Source organism: Xiphias gladius, chromosome 14, assembly GCF_016859285.1.
Source record: "Xiphias gladius isolate SHS-SW01 ecotype Sanya breed wild chromosome 14, ASM1685928v1, whole genome shotgun sequence".
Classification (NCBI taxonomy): Eukaryota; Metazoa; Chordata; class Actinopteri; order Istiophoriformes; family Xiphiidae; genus Xiphias; species Xiphias gladius.
In genome coordinates this window covers 15,795-38,074 of record NC_053413.1, presented here as the reverse complement: position 1 = coordinate 38,074, position 22,280 = coordinate 15,795, and the positions used below count along the sequence as shown (strand labels likewise).

Genomic DNA, 22,280 nt, shown 5'->3' with positions numbered 1-22,280 from the left:
ACAATGTATTCGATAGTTTTTGAGATATTCACTAAAACCCAAAAAGGCCAACCTGTCGCTGGCAGTACTAAAACAGTCAGGATTACAAAAGATAGTACGATTCATCGTCTTGGAACCATAAATGTCTTTTCAAAATTTTGTCCCAATCCATTTTGTAGATGTTGAGATACTTCACTGGAGAAGTAAAAACATTGATCTGTTGGTAAAAATAGAAGAAAAGTCAGGGGATCACCAAAGATTATTTAGTTACTTCAGTCTGAAACAAAGTGGTGGACCAACATTCTGCCTTCCCATTTTCAGCCATGATGCTAGTATCTCTAATTACTACAGTTTATAATTAAACATTTTACAAAAGCTCCCCCATCCTTCTTTCCCTGCTGTTCAGTTATAGAAGCACTGCTAGTCGTCATTTACCTAAGCACTTGAATGAACCCTACACAAAGGGTTTCTTGCAGTACCCTATTCTGTATTCACAGAAAATACATAAATTAATATATGTATGATTCAAAACAAATAGAAATGTTTGCCTTAATACAATGGCTCATGAACTTTTTATTTGATCAGTTAAGGAAACCAGTAACCGTAGTGCTTCCAAAAGCCTAATTTTGCCATTACAAGGCACAGGCACTTGTTTACAGCTGTCGAGCATAATGTTCTATATATAGTGTAGGAACTTGTGTAATATGATCACTACTGCGTGACTGATGATGCCTGCAGTTATGAAACATAACGGGTGCTTCAGAAAGCATTTTATTGGTTTGACAGCTTTAGAAGTTTTTGTACTGGACTATGCTATATATGATGCATCATAATATTGTTGGGTTAAATGCTTAAATATCTTTATTTCGAATACTAAATAGATATTCATCGTACATCTATCAGTTCATCCTTGGACAATTAACAGTCAACACTTTAATGTGTTATTTGAGATTCTCTTAAATAAGACAGAAAAGGAGAAAGTTGAAGCCAAAGTTTATTATGCCTACCCTTCTACATTTACAGCAAGGACTTCATTATTTCCCCACTTCATATTCGAAGTAAATGATCAATAATAACTGGAAAAACAACAACAACAAACAAATTAAAAAAATTATCACCATTTCTCAGAACAATGTAAAGGCCATAAACACACACACACAAACACATGTTATACCAAATTCTTATACTTATTCATTATATATCATTATATAAGGTATATTATTTTACATTATTTTAGATTTCTTCAACATAATAATTATTTTACACATTTTAATTCTGAAGGTTAGGATTAGGATTTTTAATTCATCCTCAAGTTTGTACCATAAATTCACCCATTTAACAGAAATACATTGTTTTTCAAATTTGTTCTGGCTGTGGTTTTCTTGAACATTAAATTTCCTTTGACTTTATAACAACTTTCTAATTTGAAAGGTGTTTTGTACATTCTTTGGTAGTAATTTATTTTGAGCTTTATATAATATCTGAACAATTTTATAATATACAATGTCATCAGATTTCAATATCTGTAATTTAAGAAAGAGGTGGTTTGAGGGTTCTCCATTAGTACATCTGTTGATCATTCTTACAGATCTCTTCAACAGAATGAAAATTTGACTAGTATGAGTTTTACATGCATTTACCCAAACGTCTACACAGTAGGTAATGGATGAATCAAGAATTGCTCTACTAATGGTGTTAGTGCCAATGCAGTGATATGATGGACTCAAAAACTATACTAGTTGTCACTCAGAATTTTGAATTTTCTCTATCAACCTATCTAGCCTTGATACAAATGTCCTGTAGTTGGAAAACTGATGTCTGTCACCCGTCTTATCCAGAGGAATAACTTCTGCAGTTTTCATTTGATTTGAAAATACCCCAGTCTTAAAAGAAAAATTACAAATATATATAAATGGCTTGATCACAATCATAATGCTCTTGAGTAATGACATGTCAATGGCATTACAATCTGTTGATCTTTTTCCCTTACAATTATTTACAATTGACATAATTTCCGAGTCATCTACCACACCCAAAAACATGGTGGTGGGGTTATCAATAATAGAACTTTCAATTTCATACTTAATACTTATCTCAGGAATATGTTTAGCAAGGTCAGGGCCCACATTGACAAAGAAAGGGTAAAGAAGATAGAAATGAATTGTGAGATATGGCAAGTACTCCAGGAAAATTAGGATCAAATTTTTTTAGGACCATTTCAGCCTGTTACCACTGATTATTATCTCACTATTTTGTAATTTTTGTAGTATTTTAATGAATAGCTTTATTTTAAGGTTTGCTGAAAGCCATGGATAAGTTTAGGTGTTTTGGACATGTTGTGAATCATACTGTTAAAGAAATATCATTGGTACAAACCTAAAAAATAGCCACACATGGCCAAGCAAAACTGTAGCACATATGAGATTGAGCACCACAGCCAAATAGAAACAGTGTGCATAAAGGCCAGTATGGGCATGGTACACTTAATGCTCATTCAAGAAGAAGAAGCTAGATAAAACATCACTTTTACCATGCTGTAAAGACAATATGGCCAAAGGGAACCACTGGGTGCAGCTCTGGCTAAGCACAGACATCATTGCTGAGGAATATGAGCCTTACAGTACTAAAGCCATCCCACCAAGCCACAATGTGCCCGAATGAGTCATGGTATTGCCACTAAAGTGGCCAACAATCTGACAACTTTGCTGACAAACTCAACATGCTGAAAAAGATAACTACCCAGTCTGTGGCCACTTTGCTGGATCCCAGATTTAATGGTGTTGGATTTTTTTAGGCCAAGCTCCTGTATGCTGAAGCTGCAGTACAAAGGCTTTCAGCAAAGGTTTACCATTATTACTAAGCGTATACCACCAACAGGAATGTTTTTTCAGAACAAATGACAATGTTCTAAGTATTTGAGAGAACCAAACCTGGGAGGATCAGATTACTACTGGGTCCCCCACAAGATGCTCCTCCCACATCTGTGTATCTGAAGCCTGGCACAGTGGAGAAACTATTATTTAAAATAGTAAAAGACTGTGAAAAAATAATGTTCCATGAATACGCATATGACACATTGCCCCTTTCACTTTTGCCACATGACATATAGCTACTTTCCTGAGCATGTCACAATCATTCCCCAATCACATCACACAGCTACTCACATGAAATCTTATCACACAAAAAAATGTCAATCATTAAAGAAAAAAAATGCATAAGTCCATAGTCGCCATAGAGCCTACTGGCTACCTCAGAAGATGGTTAAGGTACATTAATATTTTACATCAACTAAAAAATTTGCTAATTTTGCCATTTGAACAACACATTTATGATTTATTTTATTGTAGTGTATTGATAGAATAATGTATACATTTATTGCAGCGCTGCTATAAATGAACAAGTCTATTAGCAGATTACAATGAAAATGTAGTCTTTTAACCCCCTTCTGTAGTGCTACCTGGTGTTTGAACACTGGTGTCTACAATTTGCTGCTCATTACCCAAAACTAAGGATCATTTAAATACGGGTCAAAAAAAAGAGAAAAATCATTTACTATCAGAAAACTTTGTAGCAATAAAGTGTTGAATATGACTGTTCACTCAAAAAGAGATAACCTGGAGAGATTTTCTTGTATCAACAATGATTTTCTGCTGACAAAAACCCCTTTAAAGTACGGAATAACTGTGTGATCCTGCCTTCATTTGAAAGCTAAAAGTCTGTGGCTACTTTGCAATAAACCATTCTCTAGTAATAAACTCAAAAATAAACTTTCCAACTGCAATGTCCCAAAATAGCAGCTTTTTAAAAGTAGCCAATCAGAATGCATGTTGATAACTTCCTGCAACCTAACTTGACTTGACTGACATATTTTTTTCATCTAATACAGCTCATTTTAAGCTTTATAATGATACATTACATTCCTGATAGATTAGTTTAGTGTTTTGTAGTTTTGTGCATAATCTAACCTTGTAGTTCACTCATGGTCAAAGGGCCTGTAGTGAGTGCAGAGAAAGAGTGAATACACACAGTAAGAGTTGAATGACACTCTCAACTTACTTTCTGTAAAAGACACGTTCTGAAGGTAGATGTTCACTGCAGAGCGGAGAAGTTCTAGATTTTCTCAAAGTAGTTTGACTATTGAGGTGTATGGTCATATATGTAGAATATAAACCATGTGTGAAAATAGAGATATGGCTCAGAGGCCATAGGTCAAAGGTCCTCAGAAGGGGTCTTGCAGACCCCAAAGACAGGTAATGCTTTGTAACTAAAACCATATGTGCCTGACAGTTTTTAGGAAAACAACTGTCCTATTTAAGAGTCGGTGACCAAGGCTGAATTTCAGAGTGGTTCATTGGCTTCACACCCTCTCACAAGCAGATCTGCAGATGCTTGACTTGACACTGTTCTTCTTTATAATGAACCTTTATATGTAATCAAGACAGTGTCAGCGGAGTCTCCTTCATCCTCTTCACATCATCAACACCATCAAATAAACTACACTATCTTAAGCAATCTGCTGAGTGTTACCATCTTGCTCGTGTCTCTCTCTGATCAAATGGAGAAAGAAAATGAAGAAAAAAAACGTCACCAGATAAATTCACTTCCCTCACTGAAGTTCGCCACTAGGGAGTGCCAGAGGACCATAATAACAGAGGGAATAGTTATTCTAATAATGTCATACCTGTCTGGTGAATTTTTAGGAAGCCTGCTCAGACTATCTGGGCTACATCTACATAGGAAAAATATCTGGCAAATTAAGAACAAAACTCTCAGAAGATAAATCAGCCACAAGACATGTTGTTTTCACATTTCCTGTCACTCATCACTATAGAGAGAGAGATCATTTAACTCCAGGTTGTTCGTATAAAAAAGTGATCCAGCCACACAGATATTGTAATCTATAAAGATTACTTCAAAATGAAGCTCATTTGATATTCACATTAACTACATTGTAGAACCTTTACATGTTCTCATTAGTATGTGATTTGTTATACTACAGTACAATGATTCATTGCAGTTGCTTTGATATTTTCATTGTAGTGTACCATATATAAGTCTTTTTATTTTGTAGTTTTCTTGTGTTCTTCTGTTGTTGTTAAAAACAATTTTTAATTGTCCATCTTGCTCACATTAATAAATGGTATGTGTTTGCTTTTATAATCTGTTTTGTAAGTTCATGTACAGTTTTGCTTGTGGTTGACTATGGGGACTAATGGGGTTTAATGATGTGAAGGGGCCCGATGAGGTTTTCAATTAGGCAGGTCTGAGGACACCCTTGACTACAGGTAGCCACTTGGTGCAGCTTTTGGTAATAAGTTGATTGACACTCAGGCCAAGCACCAGTTCCACCCCTTACGCACACAGACTTTGGCACATTTCCCCACTAAGTCCAGGAGGACTGTCTCAACAAATACTACAATTCCTTAAATTGCATACATTGTAAAATTTCAGCCTCACACAAAAATGTCTCTGTCGAGGGAATGTGATTTTATAAAGTGCTGTCAGACAGCATTCTCAGCTCTCACACACTCAAGACCTCACACACTTAAACTGAGGATTCAGTACTCAGGGTTTTTCACAAAGTTTTTCATTATTGGTGAAAAGTTAAAAGGACTTGGCCTTGGCATGAACCTTTACTCTACGTGGACTTCTCCACGTAGAGTAAAGGTGAAAAAGAGAACTCATATGCCACATAGAGGTGTAAACTTCAACATGAATGTATAGTCATAATAAACACACACACATTAATGATGCATCTTTTCATGAATAATCTGAAGCCTTTTTGTAAACTTTGATCATTTTTTGTGGTTACAGGCTATAGACTATATTTCATTAATTCAGATACAAACAGCAGTAGACTATAAAATCAATTAATGGTCAAACATACAATGACAAAAACAACTAATGCAATGTTTTCCCCAACGTTGAAGTTAATGTTCGGTGCAAAGTCCCAAGGTCTGGCGAAAAAAAAACTCAACAATTGCAAAAAATATATATTTTTCAGTTTCATCAAGTAAAAGTTACAAAAACAAACAAACTATCAATAACCAGAAACACAAAGAAAATCTTCTTCTGTGATCAGCCCTCCTTTTCTTATCTATCCAGTATTGATTCTGTCTCTCACTTCTTCTGTAGCAGAAAGTTTCTTAACCAAAAAGTAGAAAATCCTTAGTCTGGTTCATTGGAAGTCTGGCTTCTTTGCTAAAATCTGAGGGGTTGGTATTCTCTGTGTGATCTCTCTCTATAGCTTTGCTCAGTCTGTAGGCAAATTCGATTTGTTTCTCAAATCAGATCTTTAGGACAGACTGTTCGCACTGTAATTTGCAAGTGATCAGATTGGATTTGTGCATCCAATCATCACCAGCCTATCTGCATGGGTTGCTGTGGTAAAGCTGTAGGTGTAGATATGCTGGTTGACGCGACTTTTCCAGCGTGGAAGCATGAGCAATGGGGGCCATCATCATCTCACCCGCCAAACAATTGCGCTGTCAAGTTGTCCTCCATAGCACCAAAAAAATATACTCTTTCACTCTGCTAGTAGCAGCATTGATTCTGCTCACTCCATCATCTGGATTTGACATTGTCATTGTGTGTTGCGTTGTAAGTGACGCAAAAGACACTTTAAAATCTGATTTGAGTATCTGGACTGAGACGCATCTATAGAAATCCAATTGGAATCTCATTTCAAACCACCTACAAATGTGGTTTGGATCCGATTTGCAAAAATCGCATTTTTTGTGGTTATTTGCTGCCCAGACTTTTTAAAATAAATCTGGATACAATCTGGATATACCAAAAAACAGATTTGGGCTGGCAGTCTGAACAAGGCCTTTTTGTTTTTGTTCCTGTGATTGGATGACTACAGAGTCAAGGGTCGAGTCAAATGGAACAACTCATGTCAACTTTTGATATCCATTCTGACAGAGTTTCTGTCTTCAATTATTCCACTTACTGTCCCTTATCCTGGAAGGTTCAAGGTTTGCAATTAAGGATTTCCTGTCTCTTGTGGTCATGACATTAATATAGTTATCTCTAGTAACTTGGCTATTTACTTCCTTCTGACAAGCCTTTTGGGTACTTTCCATCAACTCTTAAGTTTCTCTACTCACAGTCTTACCATGCAATGAACATTTACTTTCTCTTTGAGTCTATAACTCTATATCTTGATAAGGTAAGATTTTAAATTCCAAAACAAAACATTTTCTTCATTAACCCTTGTTTTATCAACATTTTTAATTGCTCTATTTTTCACCAAGTTAAGGAGTTAACCATTGATAAAGCTTATAATTTTATAACATGGTCCATGGCTGGATTACCACCTGGGCAAAGCAGGCAACTGTGCAGTGGTCCAAAGTCCTCAGGGGGCCCAAAGGCTTCAGATTCACTCTGTGTTGGTTTCTGGTGATTTAATTAATTACAAATTAATTTTGGAATATGCATTACTACAGCTCAACATCAAATGATCAACACCTGTGTCAAAATTCACATTTAGCATAAAACTAAATACATTTGTGTTGAACTAAATGACACCACAAACAGGAGGTCAGTAGGGGCTCAAACCTCATGTTTGCTGCAGTATGTATAGAAGACCGCTGTAGGAATGTGTGTGTGAATGGGTGAATATGACAGTAGTGTAAAACGCTTTGAGTGATCGATAAGACTAAAAAAACGCTATATAAATGCAGTCCATTTACCATTTAACTGAATTATTACACTATAATATATATAACTATGATTATCTATAATTATATATAATATTATTAAGCTCACCACTAAAAGTCAGACAGACAACCAGCAAACAGAACCTTGATAAGAAATTTGATAAGCTGATAGAGATTAGTTTATCAAATTTGTATGGCCAAAGGTTTGAAGAATACTCACTCATATGCGGCCTCATGGTGTATGTATGTGCTGCATGTTAACAGAAAGTAGTGTTGCAGTAAAGTTAAATTTGTCATAAGAGATAGCATATAATGTAACTTAATACAAAGTATATGCAAACATTTGGTGAAGTTTTTGTTTGCTTTACTCATTCATCCTGGCTGTTATGTCATTCTAGTACAAACGTCTCCCTGTGTTGATAATCTTCTACAACTACTCAGCACAGAAACAAAAAGAGTGTATTTTATGCTTTAAATTTGGAAGAGCATCACTTCATTTGTCTAATTCAGAATGTTTAAACCTAACGTTAGCTTCATATTAACTTTGGAATGTATTTTCACATGTTATCATGGCTGCAGATTTTGTTCTCCATTCTCACATTTTAAATGCATTAGTAAGGGCTCCTCTTATGTCCATTATGAACAGGAGGAATTATTATAGCCAACAAACTGTTTCAACAACCTGACTGTTGTTTTACAACAGACTTGAAAAATTGGCAACCTACCCTTTAATGAAGGCATGGTATCCATGGTCCACAGTGATCTGAACTCACACACACACACACACACACACACACACACACACACACACACACACACACACACACACACACACACACACACACACACACACATTGTCTGTATTTTTATAGTCAACCAAAGTGTTACCAGGACATTGGAAATTCTTTTATAGACATTACCTTATGCATAAAAACCGAATTGGCTGAGCATACCCAATTACCTCTTAGAAAGCACGTGCTGCACACACACAGCTGTCTTCCTCTTCCCCGTGCTGCCTTTGTATGTCTTAACAATGTACCGACAGTGATTAAATTGTGTTTTGTTATTTAATAGTGTGCTGTATATCTCCAACATGGCTGTTTGTAGAACTCAGGCATTGTCTTGCTGGTTTAGTTGTGATGGACATTCAGATGGACATCTGTCCAACCTGCCTCAGACATGGTACCTACTTCTATTTACTAATTCACCGTCCCAATGGTTAATTTATTAGCTTTAGGGTAAACAATAGAGAGTGGCTGTAATTTTCAGTAAAAGGATTGTACTATTCAGTATAAGAACTACCAGTTCTTATGTGTAATTTGATCAAAAACATTTTTGAATTTACACTTTTGAATACACCGATCAATGACATTGACTGTGGCCAGAGACAGACTGAAACTTTCAACCAGAGAGGAAAATAAAACACAGCTTTTTGGCCCAGTGTGAAATTACTGTTTAATGTTTGATAGTTGTACTAAAAATCATTTGTATGTCTCAGCAAACTTAGTAGTACATTTATGTATTACGCTAACACTTAAATATTCACTGTTGACATTTTTATTATCCTGGAGGGTCAACTACAGATTGATTCAGCAAACCTTCCTAAATAAATGAAATAATGACAGCATAATTAGAATTAATTCATCTGTGCCACCAAAACAACTAACAAACAACAATAACACCAAAATCCACCACAAAGAGTTTTTTTGAAGTATGGTGTTTTAAATTAGGATTTTCTGCTGTGAATATACAGAGAGTAAAAAGACTGTGTCAGTTCTGTCAACAAAAACAGGAAGAGACAGAGAATACTGCTACATGCAGCTCTTAGAAAGATACAAGAACTAATTAAATAACTCGGTTCCACACCTTTGAATTGCCAACTGTGTCTCAGATTTTTTTAAATGAAGTAGTGAAATGAAATGACAATTCAATCTTATTATCAGGCTTGTGCCAAAATCAAATCGAAATCTCAAGAATTCCACACAGTTGTAGAACAACACATGAATCTGTACCAAGCTCCCTCCAAATCTGACCACACATTTTGACTGGTTATTACAGTAGATATGGTTTTATTTTATGATTTTCACCATCACTATTACACTACATGTATTGCATTATATAGTATAGCTCATCTTATCATTTCTAATCTTTTATTTTCTTCATTAATTTTAATGGTTTGGTTGCAACTATTTCTTTCATTATAGTATACTATGTGGTACTGCAATGTACTGTAGTTGTATAGCGCATCAAAGTGCATTTATAGAAGTCTTGTTTAGTGTATACAGTGCATTAGTATGCAAACCATTTTTTTTTTACATTCTGAGTTATACTTTCACTGTAAACCTTCAGCATCTTGACTTGATAACACAGTCCTTTAATATGGTCATATCAATAAAGCAAATGTGAATTTGAAATTGTTGAAGAGGAGGACAATGCAGATGAGAATTCCAGAGGTACACAGAGTCCACAACTCATTTGCCGTCCCAGAAATCCATTCCCACTATGAGGAGATTTACGTGTGACATGTGAAAGTAAAATTGAATCATTAGTTTATCATTTATTCAGTTACTACTATGAGCTTTTGATTACTAGGTGCCTATATGTCTGTTTGGGATGATGAAGAATTTTGAAGATGTCATGTTAAGTGAAAGCAGATGTTCTGTGTTATCACTAAACAGAGGCCCATTGTAATATACTGTATCTTTGTGCACGTGCCCAGCTCATGCTAGTTTCTGAACAGCTTGTGGCTTCTTGTCAATTGGTTAATATTTGGTTGTTTTTGGGCAAATGACCAATCATGTTTTGGGGCATTGTCTTCAGGCAAGGTATGTGAAGGGAGTTTTTTTTTTCCTTCACTGAGACTCTCTTAACTGACTTTGGTGATGAAATTTGTTTGTCTCCTACATTGTACAATATATGTTCATTTTCAGCCCATCAGTGTTTTGTGTGTTTATTGTATTGAGAGTGTTTACAAGCAATTTTCCACTACACCCACCAAAAAAATGTAGATTCTTGGGCCTGTTTCACCAAATACACATTGTGCAAAATGTTAATCTCAACATAAGATCATTTCCTCTTACTCACTTTTACAAGTTTTAATCATCAGAACCAGCAGTATACTTGCAACCCATGCATTAGCGTGCAAGAGCCCTGTGTGGTCTGTAGATATATCTGTAATGTCTGCATTATCTGTAATATTAGAGTAACAGTCATTCATGAAAGATCCAGGATCCAGGATGGGGAGGGTTAGGGTTAGGAAGTGAAAGTTATCTTGATGACTCCACCCTGCCTCGTCCGTCAACTGGTCAGAGTTAAGATTACGGTATAAATCTAATATTCACAGAAGAAAACAATATGAAATAAACAAAAATGCACCCCGTAGATGAAAATAAAAAGTTGACTTTATAATCAGTGTATATTACTTCCATTCTTTAAAATTTAGAGAATGGTGGAAACATCATTGAATGTCAGTGTTATAGGAAAAGCACAAATACTGAATATCAGTATTGCAAAATATAATAATCTAATTCACTCTTTAAAGGTAGAGGAGATGGAATTCTGAAAATAAGTGCTAATATCAAGCAAAACAACAATGCAATTTTAACTTAAGATACTCCACTATTCAAAATTGAAAGATAGATGGAGTTATCGTGGAGGGTAAAATTGAAATTAACTGCTAATCTCAAGTAAAATCAGACACTCAGCTAAAGTTTAGAGATAAGTGCAATATCCAACACAAAACATGCAAATCTAAAGGTCCATGAAAGTATTAAGTTAAAATATAAGTGCTAATCTCAAGTAATCCTAATACATGCATCACCTCTTGCATACAAAACAAAACCCTATAAAAAAAAATAGGAAATGATAGCTGAATCAAGGACCAACCTTAAAGCTATTCTATATATTCTCTCTTGCATGGCATCTGAACGTGAGCATGTGGTGAGTCCAGATACAGCTGAAGGAAGGTGAGCTTGCATTCTTTCCCAAGAACATCAAGCAAGTCCTTGCTCACGTCCATCCCAGTATTGTCCAAATTGCTCTGAAAATTTGTGGCCTCATGGATCCCCAGTGTGGTGAAGAGGGTGCCCATGAAACCTACAACGTCTTGTAAACTATACCTAGAAAAAAGGATATGGATGTCAGGGTCCTTGGCCACAATATTACAAGCAAAGTGGACAGACACAGACCTCACGTCAGATGGGTCAATGATATCTGATTGAGTAGAAGCATTACTTCCATGAATGAACAGGCATTAGACTTCTCAACTGCGTGGTCAATCAAGGACATTATGAAAGTGATATCTCTCCTCAAGACATGGAACTTTGAAGTATCCCCACTGCTTTGTTTTCTTATGGTGGGCCGACGTTTGTCTTTGCATGCAAGGCTGCAGAGCAACCCCTTAACGTTTTCGATGACATAATTGAGGAGCTCTGTTGCCCTCAGGGTGTACAGCTCCTTTTTGTGCAACATAGTGTCTCGGTTAATCCTAATTGCTGGGATCACAGTCATCGGGAGATGGTAGCCACCATCTACATAACCGAGCGTATGCCCCACTGCATTTCTCAGGGCAAGGATGCCATTGTAGATGTATTTTTTGGGAGCCACTTGTTTTTTTTTTACCCAGATCTGAACCCTAACACAAAAAGTGAAATCATTCACTTGTTTTTTTGGACGTTTTCCAGAGTGTCATAGAGACTTGGAAACAGTTGGCATGTGGGTATTATTGGATGTTGCATTCAACGGTCCCACCCCTGAGTCTGTGCGACCATCGACAGTGGGAGAACCTAGCGTCTGGAGGTGAAATATTGAGGGTTAGGGGTTAGGGGGTTAGGGGGTTAGGGTTAGGGTTAGGGTTAGGGGTTAGGGTTAGGGTTAGGGTTAGGGTTAGGGTTAGGTTAGGGGTTAGGGTTAGGGGTTGGGGTTAGGGTTAGGGTTAGGGTTAGGGTTAGGGGTTAGGGTTAGGGTTAGGGTTAGGGGTTAGGGTTAAGGGTTAGGGTTAGGGTTAGGGTTAGGCTTGGGGTTGTGGTTGGGGTTAGGGTTAGGGTTAGGGGTTTGGGGTTAGGGGTTAGGGTTAGGGTTAGGGTTCGGGGTTGGGGTTAGGGTTAGGGGTTAGGGTTAGGGTTAGGGTTAGGGTTAGGGTTAGGTTAGGGGTTAGGGTTCGGGTTAGGGTTAGGGGTTAGGGTTAGGGTTAGGGTTAGGGGTTAGGGTTAGGGTTAGAGGATTAGGGTTAGGGTCAGGGTTAGGGTTAAGGTAGGGTTAGGGTTAGGGTTATGGTTAGGGTCCGGGTTAGGGGTTAGGGGTTAGGGGTTAGGGTTAGGGTTAGACATGCTTTCATTTGATTTTAGTTCCAAATATATATAAGATATGTTATCGACCCATCAAGCTCATCTAACTACTTTAAGATTTTGGAACCTAAGAAATTGCATGACTGACGATGGAAAACATGCTTTCATTTGATTTCATTGCGCAGACGGTCCCAAATCACAGCAGATGTTGATTTTTGGGGTCTATTCGCCGAGAAACCTTTTTTTGACTCCGACGTTAAATTTGAACGTCTTATAATCCTTCCCAGAGCCTTTTAAGGGATGTGAGGTGAAGGACGTGAAAACGACGATCAGTGGTAAGGCAAATATGGATTAATGGGAGTTTGAAAAGCATGGATTCCTGTATCCTTGCTCAACCCTCCTGCGGGCAACCTCCTTGATCCTCTGAACAAAAATAAGGGAACTTTGACATCGCTCATTATGGCGGACCAGATTGGTATCTGGTTCAACTGTTTACAGGCTCCTGGTTGATGTCCATTGACCCCTTTTCAGTGGGTTTTGTGAATGGTTTTGGTCTTCACAGATAGCATCTGTTTTGTCCACTGAAGTAGTGTTGCATGTAATATCTTGATGATGTCATACACCACTCCAGTTAGGTCCTGAAGGTGTTGTTGAATGGTTTGCAGTAAGTGCTGAATCCCTATGATTTAGAGACTCTGCTAGATGGGGTCTACTGATATTTGTAGCCCCCCGGAAATAATCGGGTGGGTTAAAGACTTGGACAGGATAATTAATCAAATCCCTCTATGGAACTGCAAAAGAAGATGCAATAAGATAGCTACTGGATTGGTGATTTGATGAATTACAAAACGCGGATATATTTTGTCCTACGCTACAGTACGCTGATCATAGTTATGCGATGGAAACCTCAGTGAATTTTCTGGCCCCATATTGTTCATGGCAGCGGTGCAAACCATGTAAATATATAATATTATAATCTATAATATGTAGTCGTTGGGGGTAGGTTGTGAGGCTGAGCTTCCCAGCATGCTCCGAGGAAATCCATTTATAGATATTACTCTAAGTTAAATTGTGTTCTAAATTATCACAGATGCTACTTGGTACATGGTCATTAGCAGGGGTGGAAAGAGTACTAGAAATTGTACTCAAGTTAAAGTACTGTTAATTAACAGAAATTTCTCAAGCCAAAGTAAAATTGCTTGTGTAAAAATGTACTCAGCTAAAAGTATAAAGTAAGTCAGTTAAAATTTTCTCTGAGTAAATGTTACTGCCTTACATTTTGTGGGGATACCCAATGTAAAGTGCCAAAAGCTTATAGTGGATTGTAGGACACGCGGTAATAATCATCCTATGACGTAATACATATATACATCGGGCATGAGAGGTTTACGGGCACTCGTCTCAGAGACGATGAAAACAGGTGACAAGTAGAAGGTAGCTCAAGTATGGTAGATAACAGACTGTGATGAGATCCAGGGAGTGGGCAGGGGGAGGATCCAGCGAAGACAGTACTTAAGACACCACTAAAAGATAACGAGTCAGATTTCTCTTGTTACCACTTTGAATGCATATGCTCTATGCTGTAACGGAGGGATCTCCGCACTTTGCAAACTGCGTAATAAAACTGAGTGCACTGTCTACAGTCGTCTCTCTCTGTGTGTTCCTTGCTGCATCAACGTTCACGGGGAGTGGAAATAGTTACCACTCAACAAATTGGGGGCTCGTCCGGGATGCAGCAAAACACTAGAGTAATTCGATCTAAAAGACTTGCTCGCAGCAAAGGAGACAGGACATGGGCTGGCCACAAAACAAAGGTAAGCAGAAGCCTGTTAAACTAAAATTCTGCAAAATTGAGTTTTAGACTAAAAATCGTGTCCTGCTGCGGTAGCTGCGTTTAAGTTGCCAAAAGACGACATTTTGAGAACGAATATCGGGGTAATTAAAGTACTTATTAAGAAATATGTAGAAGAAAAAAAGGAAAAGAGAAATAAGAGACTGTCCTTGGATGTGGCAATCCCACCGGTAGTCTGACGAGGCGCCGTGCCCGGGGGGCAGCTGGGTTTGAGGGAATTGAGGACCCCCGAATTCTACTGGGTTTGAGTCCATGGGGTTAGAGTCCCCTAAAGTAGTATACGCTGCGGCGTAGGGACAGGGTCCCTTGGGAATATTTTTCCCAGAAAGAATGGAGTCTCTTGTAGGAAATAAGTGAACATTGTGTTAAGTACTTTTGTTTGTGTTTCAAAATTGTTATTTTTATGTGATAGGGCAACGGGGTGGGGGAAGAATAAAATTCTGAGGTGTCTACGGTTGGTGTATACATAAAACAGTGTCTTGACAAATCCGACAAACAGACAGAGGAAACCTGGCTGGTGTTAACGCAATCTGTCTGGAGCCACGGAAACCTTAACGGTATCAACACAAGTGGCCTGATTTGTCAAAAGGGTCAGTTGCTCGGGTGTATGCCATACAAACTGACTGGCTGTTAATAAGTCACCGCCGTACTAAGGCCTGTTGCTCGAGTGAATGCCATACAAACCGGCTGGCCTCAGAATTTAGATAATTAAAATGGACAGTGAGTTCGATAGGGAACTAGATGAGGATGGGGGAACGTGACAGGAACGTGGAAACCCCTAGGAGAGCAACTAGATAATATATTACTGGCTGCGGCCATAGTGATAGAGGAGAAAGGGAAAGATAAAAAATTAACTATACTAAATTATATAAATTTTATAACTAAACTAAATTAACTATAAGAGAAAAAGTAGAAAAGCTAATTAAACGAAAAGGTAAGAAAAGCTTAGATAGAGGGCCGTTAGGACCCTGGTTCTGGGAGAAAGAAAAAGAGTGTGAGGTAAGGAGAGGAGAGGCTATAGAGCAGGGGAAAAAAAAGCGAATGTTTTGCAGAAAGGACGATGGAAGAAGGAGAGCAAGGAGAGGGAGGAAGAGCGTCGGGAGTGGTCTGAAGTGGCGGTCTGGTGGCAAAGCACGAAACATCTACATGAGGTGGGTGATAAACGATCGAATGACTCAAAGGTAAGCCAACCTACACATCCTCCTCCATACGCGCCTCCTAGTGCACCACGAGTAGCAGGGTTATATCCAACATTGCGCGTAGAAGGCGGAAAGTTACGCATCGACACCGAGGAACCGAAAGAGTCAGAGACGACAGGGGAAAGGAAGTCGCGAGTAAGGGACAGTCACAGAGGGAGAGTGTCGTCTGAATCAGAGAGTAATGAGAGTGAGGAAAAACCTTTTGCGGACAGACAGCAGAGAGAAGAGAAGGGAAATAGGGGCCTCCTAGATGTGGAGGACGAGGAGCAGCGGGAGTGTAGGAGACAGTTAAAGGAGAAAGAGAGGGAGAGGGTCAGAAGACAGGAGGCAGAATTAGACAATCTGGACAGGATTCTGAAGATGAGAGTGGAGGAGTTAGAGCAACAGAAAGGTGCACAAGCCCAGGACACACTGTACACTCCGACATTACAACACCCAGGTGCCGCCGCCTCGGTGTCATTTCAGGGGAAAGGAAGGTGGGAAGATGGCGAACAAAGCGGGCAGGGGGCGCAAATTGATTTACAGCTTGAGGGGAGATGGGACAACGAGCAGGAGGAGGAGGAACAGCCTGACCCGAGAGTAGAAGAGAATGTAGCAGGATTGGATGACCTTGGCATAGCTTTCGGACAGGCAGATAAAATAGGCAGAAAACCAAACCTAGATCAGACACGCTCAAGAAAGCTATTCAAGGGCATCACCAATTCCCACTGATAACGTCAGGGGGAGGGATGAGATACAAGCCGTTTGGTATAGGGGATGTGCAGGCGATGGTGGATAAACTGCCCCCGGTGGCTGAGGGAGGGAATTTGTGGCTGAACCAATTAGACCGTTTAACTGTGGGACTGGCCTTGGGCGACTTTAGGGCAGTGGTAGCACGCTGCCTAACGAGGGGTGGCGTCATGGATCTCGAGAGAGAAGCCGGCACCAGTAGGATCAAAGATGACATACCACTGACGCGTGTGATTACAGACATAGGGCGAGCTATGAGAGAAAAATATCCACTTCCCAGCGCAGCAATAATGCCCAAAATGAAATGGGATCCCAAACAGAACCCCCGTGAGTACATAGATCAGGGAAAAGACACATGGCTTAAATATACTGGCCAACATCCAGGAAAAGCAGGGACACAGAGAGAGTGGTTCAGACAGGCGGTATTAGAAGGTGTCCCTGAGGAAGTCAAAACAGCTATGATAAGCAACCCTGATCTCCCTGGGAGTGATTCACATGTGTGGGAGCGCCATCTCATGCACCACTTATCTCGAGCACAAGACACATGCGAGAAGGAACAAGATAACATTAAAGAATTGCAGACACAGCTGCTCAAACTGCAACTTACTGAAGCTAGACAAAAAACACAAGAGAAGAATAGGAAGAAAGGAGAGCCCGTAAAAATAATGATGACAGCTGAACAAAATCAGAACCCCGACCTGTACCCCGTTCCGCCTTGGGTGCCACCACCATTGCAGCAGCAGAGGGGCTATAGTGGGGGGAGCATGAGAGGACGGGGCGGACGAAGGGGAGGCGGAAGGGTTGGACCTGCTCAGCCGGGGGGAGGCCGTTGCTACTACTGTGAAGAAATAGGACATTGGGTCCGCGATTGCCCCCACCTGAGAAAAGGAGGAGGCAGGGGAGGTCCAGCTGGAGGAAGAGGTGGGCGGTCCAGAGGCAGGGGATGGGCATCATTTGGGCCGCCTATCGAGGCAGAGCCATATAGAACCAACATGCCGGCCGTCCACTGGGAGCCACCTGAAGAGTGGGATCCTCAGTACCAGTGACACGCCCAACAGAGAGACTCTGGCAGCACTACCACGGCAGATCCAATGCTGTCAGTACAAGTCGAAGAGCAGACTCTGCCATTTTTGGTTGACACAGGAGCCACCGTCTCTACCATGAAGGCGGTGCCTCCTGCTTCTTTGTCAAATCAATCCATCACACTAATGGGGTTGTCTGGGGAAAAGCAGACTCTGCCGATAACCAAGCCACTACGAACGCAGTTGGGGAAACAATCTCTGACACATCCTTTTGTGCACTCACCCGCCGTCCCCCTTATTGGGAAGAGATCTGTTGGTGAAATTAGGGGCGTCGATAATGTGCAGTGCGGACGGTTTGGTGGTCACTCTACCGGATGGAACGAAACTGCCATGTTTGGGGCAAGCCACCTCAGGTCAGTACCTCCTACAGCCCGTACACGAACAGTACGCTGATATCTACTTGGGCCTGTTACAGCCAGACACGGTTGAGTGACGAGGTGTCCTCTCGGCATACATGCTGTGGAAACCCTGGATCGCCCTCCTGGAGCCCTATATCTCCCCTCCTGATCCCCCTCACGTCACCCTCTTTTACGACAGGCTGCAGACAGATTGGTATCAGGACCAATTCCAGGAACAACTGGATGGTCATGAATGGACGATTGAATCACAAAATATTTATGTGGCACCCCAAGGCGTGGCGGCAGCGGTCAAATTGACTCCCGAACAGGCTGCATGGTACAGGATTGGGGACGAAGCGTCCCCACATGTCTCATTAGCTCTACACCCCGCACATCAGGCCAAAGAACTAGGGGGTATAGTAAAAAGGGCACAGGAACAGGCTGATTGGGTACGAACAACCATCCCACAGGTACACTACTCTCCCGCTTCACGTACGTATCGCATAACTATCAATGCCACCGACACAGCAACCATGGAACACACACATATCACCCGTCAACATGGTAGGGAGAAAACAGATCATCACCTGGCGGCACACATGATTGATTCACTCCCTCAACGATTATGGGCTCAGAGCCCTACTGATGTAGGTCGCGTAGAATGTGAGCCCATCAGGTTTAGCGTATAACCAGGACCGCCACTATGGATCAGACAATATCCGCATAAACCTCAAGCAGAAGCGGACATATCAGACACTATCGACGGCCTGCTACAAGGAGGTGTGTTAGAACCCTCCTCATCGTACTGGAACACACCCATCTTACCGGTAGTAAAGAAAGGCACAGGGAAATATCGCATGGCACATGATCTCCGTGCCATTAACAAAATTTTGATCACCCCCACGGTTCCGGTCCCTAATCCATATGTAGCATTGGCTAATCTGGATCCCTCTCATAGCTGGTTCACATGCGTCGATTTGGCCAATGCATTTTTCTGCCTTCCATTGGCGGAGGAATGTAGAGACATTTTCTCATTCTCATATCAGGGACAGCAACTGAGATACACCAGGTTACCACAAGGGTTCGCGCTTTCTCCCGGTCTGTTTAATCAAACGCTGAAACAGCTCCTCCGCGAATGTTATCTGCCCGACAACGTTACATTGGTACAATACGTGGATGACTTGTTGTTAGCTGCTCCTACCGCCTCATCTTGTTTGGACGCCACACACAGGGTGCTGCAACTCCTGGCTGACAAAGGATTCAAAGTAAGCAAAACCAAACTCCAAGTGGCCAGAAAACAGGTGTCATTTTTGGGGCGCATGATATCACAAAAAGGGGCGGGCCTGTCTCCACAACACCGATCGGCCATACTACACCATCCCAAACCAAACAAGGTAAAAGACATGTTGTCCTTTTCAGGACTGACAGGGTATAGTAGAAACTACATTGCGAACTACACGGGTCTGGCTAAACCTCTGAGGGACTTAGTCAAACATCAAGGCATGAGGAATCTCAATGCTGATCTAGTATGGACACAAGACACGGAGGAGGCATTTATCTCCATCAAACAGGCATTAGCTACCGCGGCAGAACTAGCCATTCCTGACTACACACTACCATTCCATTTAGATGCCTCTGGAAGAGAACAGTGCACGAATGGCATTCTGTTCCAGAGAAAAGGGGGTGAAAGGGTGATACTAATGTACGTAAGTGTAATGCTAGATAACATGGAAAAACGACACCCACAGTGCACCCAACACGCGGCAGGTGTAGCGAAGCTAATACAAAAAACTGCACACATAGTCATGGGACATCAACTACATATATTGACAACACACAGCGTGGTAGCATACGTCAATTCACAAGCATTCACCCTCACCACATTACGACAAAGACGATTAAGCAAAATCTTAGAAGCACCAAACATTTCCTTCACACATGAAGGGATCAACATGGCAGAACAAATGGGCGTAGGGGAACCACATGAGTGTGCAGACAGAATATACCAGGAAGAGAAAGTGCGTCCAGACCTACAGGCAGAACCAATAGCGGAAGCTAGAAACCTGTACACGGATGGCTGCTGCTTCAGACATGAGCAGGAAGGCCTTACAGCAGCCTATGCAGTGGTTGAAGACAAGCAGGGAGAAATGGTGATCCTAAAGGCAGAAAAACTGGAAGGACAGCAGTCAGCACAGAAGGCGGAAGTGAAAGCAGTAGTGGAAGCTCTCAAACTCGGACAGGGACAGAAAATTAACATTTTCACAGATTCAGCCTATGCAGCTGGAGCAGTTCATGTGGAATTAGGACAGTGGATGAGGACCGGATTTCTAACAGCCACTAACAAACCTATTAAACATGAAACAGAGATGAAGGAACTAGCTGAAGCACTCCTGCTCCCAGAAAAGGTAGCGATAGTTAAATGCAAAGGGCATGACAAAGGTGACACACCCAGGGTCAGAGGAAACAATGCAGCTGACCAAGCAGCTAAACAGGCAGCTGGGTATGAAGGGAGAGTCCTTATGATATGTGCAGAGGCAGAGTCTACGCCCGATATGACAAAAGTAATCCTTTTGCAAGCTGAAGCGTCTCCGCAGGAAAAAACGTTGTGGAGGGCCAGAGGAGCCACAGAGACGGATGGTCTCTGGAGGGGGCCAGATGGGCGTCCCATCATACCTCCAGGTTTGCGACAAACAGCAATAGAGGAGGCGCATGGAGTAGGCCATGTAGGAGTGGCACAAATTATGAGGAACTTGGGAAATTGGTGGCATCCATTCCTCAAAGACATGATAAAACACGCAGTACAAACATGTGAAGTGTGCATGCAATACAACACCAGATCCACCATCAAACCACATCCTGGGAAATATCCTCTAGAGGCTAAAGCAGGAAAGGAGATCATTATAGATTACACAGACATGATCACTTCGGTAAGGGGGTATAGGTATGTTTTGATGTGTGTAGATGCATACACGGGGTGGCCAGAAGCCTGGCCCACCAAGAAAGAAGACAGTCAGTCAGTGGTCAAGTTTCTGATTAATCAGTATATCCCCAGACATGGTTTTCCTGAAAAGATCAGGTCAGATAATGGTACTCATTTCAAAAACCAGGATCTACAACGGGTGGAAACAATGCTGGGGCTGAGACATGCATTTGGGACTGTGTATCACCCACAGTCACAAGGAAAAGTAGAGAGGATGAACCAAACGCTAAAAAAACAAATTGGCTAAAATCTGTGCACAGACCAAAATGAATTGGCTGGACGCATTACCCCTGGCACTAATGTCAATCAGAAGTTCAATAGACCAAGGTACCGGATATACTCCGCATGAGCTCCACACCGGGAGAGTATTCCCTGGTCCCCAGGCCGCTTTTTCAGGCGCGTTACATGATGATCAGCGATTAACCCATAAAGCTTATTTCCATGAACTACAGGGTCTCGTTGCAGCTTTCGCGAAGCAGGTAACCAACGGGAGAGAAGGGAAGGCCACCCAAACGTCCCCAGATGTGGCTTGGGTTCTGCTGAGGGTCTTCAAGCGAAAGTGGGCAGAGCCAAGGTGGAACCACAGAGGTCGGTGGCGGAAGTCCATCGGTCTCTACAAGCCGAGAGCACTGGGCCTGCTAGCTCAGAAACTAAGATCACCACTAACGGGGCAGAATAATCCCCTGGTGACAAAATAGGTAACAGGGTAGTCCACCCCTGTTACCGAAGCAAGAAGACGTCGAAAGGGGGAAAGGGAAACAGCGCTCCCTTCCTGCATGTAGCAAAACCGTGCTACCCACGCAAGAATTAAAAGCTAGAAAAATTGATTCAATGTCGCCGGCTCAGCTTAGCATTTGTATTTTCTGTTGGATAATTGTAATCATGGTGTTTGGCTGGGCCTTAAGTAGATTGCTATTAACAGGGCACACCCGCTTATAAGTACATATAAAAAAAAAAAAAAAAAAACAGGGGTGACGACATTAACAGTGTGTGCCGTAGATGCCTGTCAATAATACTAAGTACTGGGAGTTGGGGGTTTGACACAAAGGGTTGGCCGCCTGGAAAACCAAGGAAGATAACAGTGTAAATAATAAAGGCTTTCGCTTGCTTGGCACATATATTCCGGCGTACGCATAAAGGTATTAAGTGTCGTGCTATTTCCCCGGCGGTAGGCT

The 22,280-nt window shown here is 41.1% G+C and overlaps 1 protein-coding gene across 1 annotated transcript; it reads left to right on the top strand.

Moving 5' to 3' along the window:
* The first annotated feature begins 16,704 nt into the window (after positions 1-16,704).
* On the top strand, positions 16,705-21,803 carry LOC120798591. The gene is given in 4 exon segments (XM_040142980.1): positions 16,705-17,741; positions 18,325-18,617; positions 18,861-21,334; positions 21,336-21,803. Coding segments are annotated over 4 exon segments (4,272 nt in total).
* Positions 21,804-22,280: the final 477 nt, after the last annotated feature.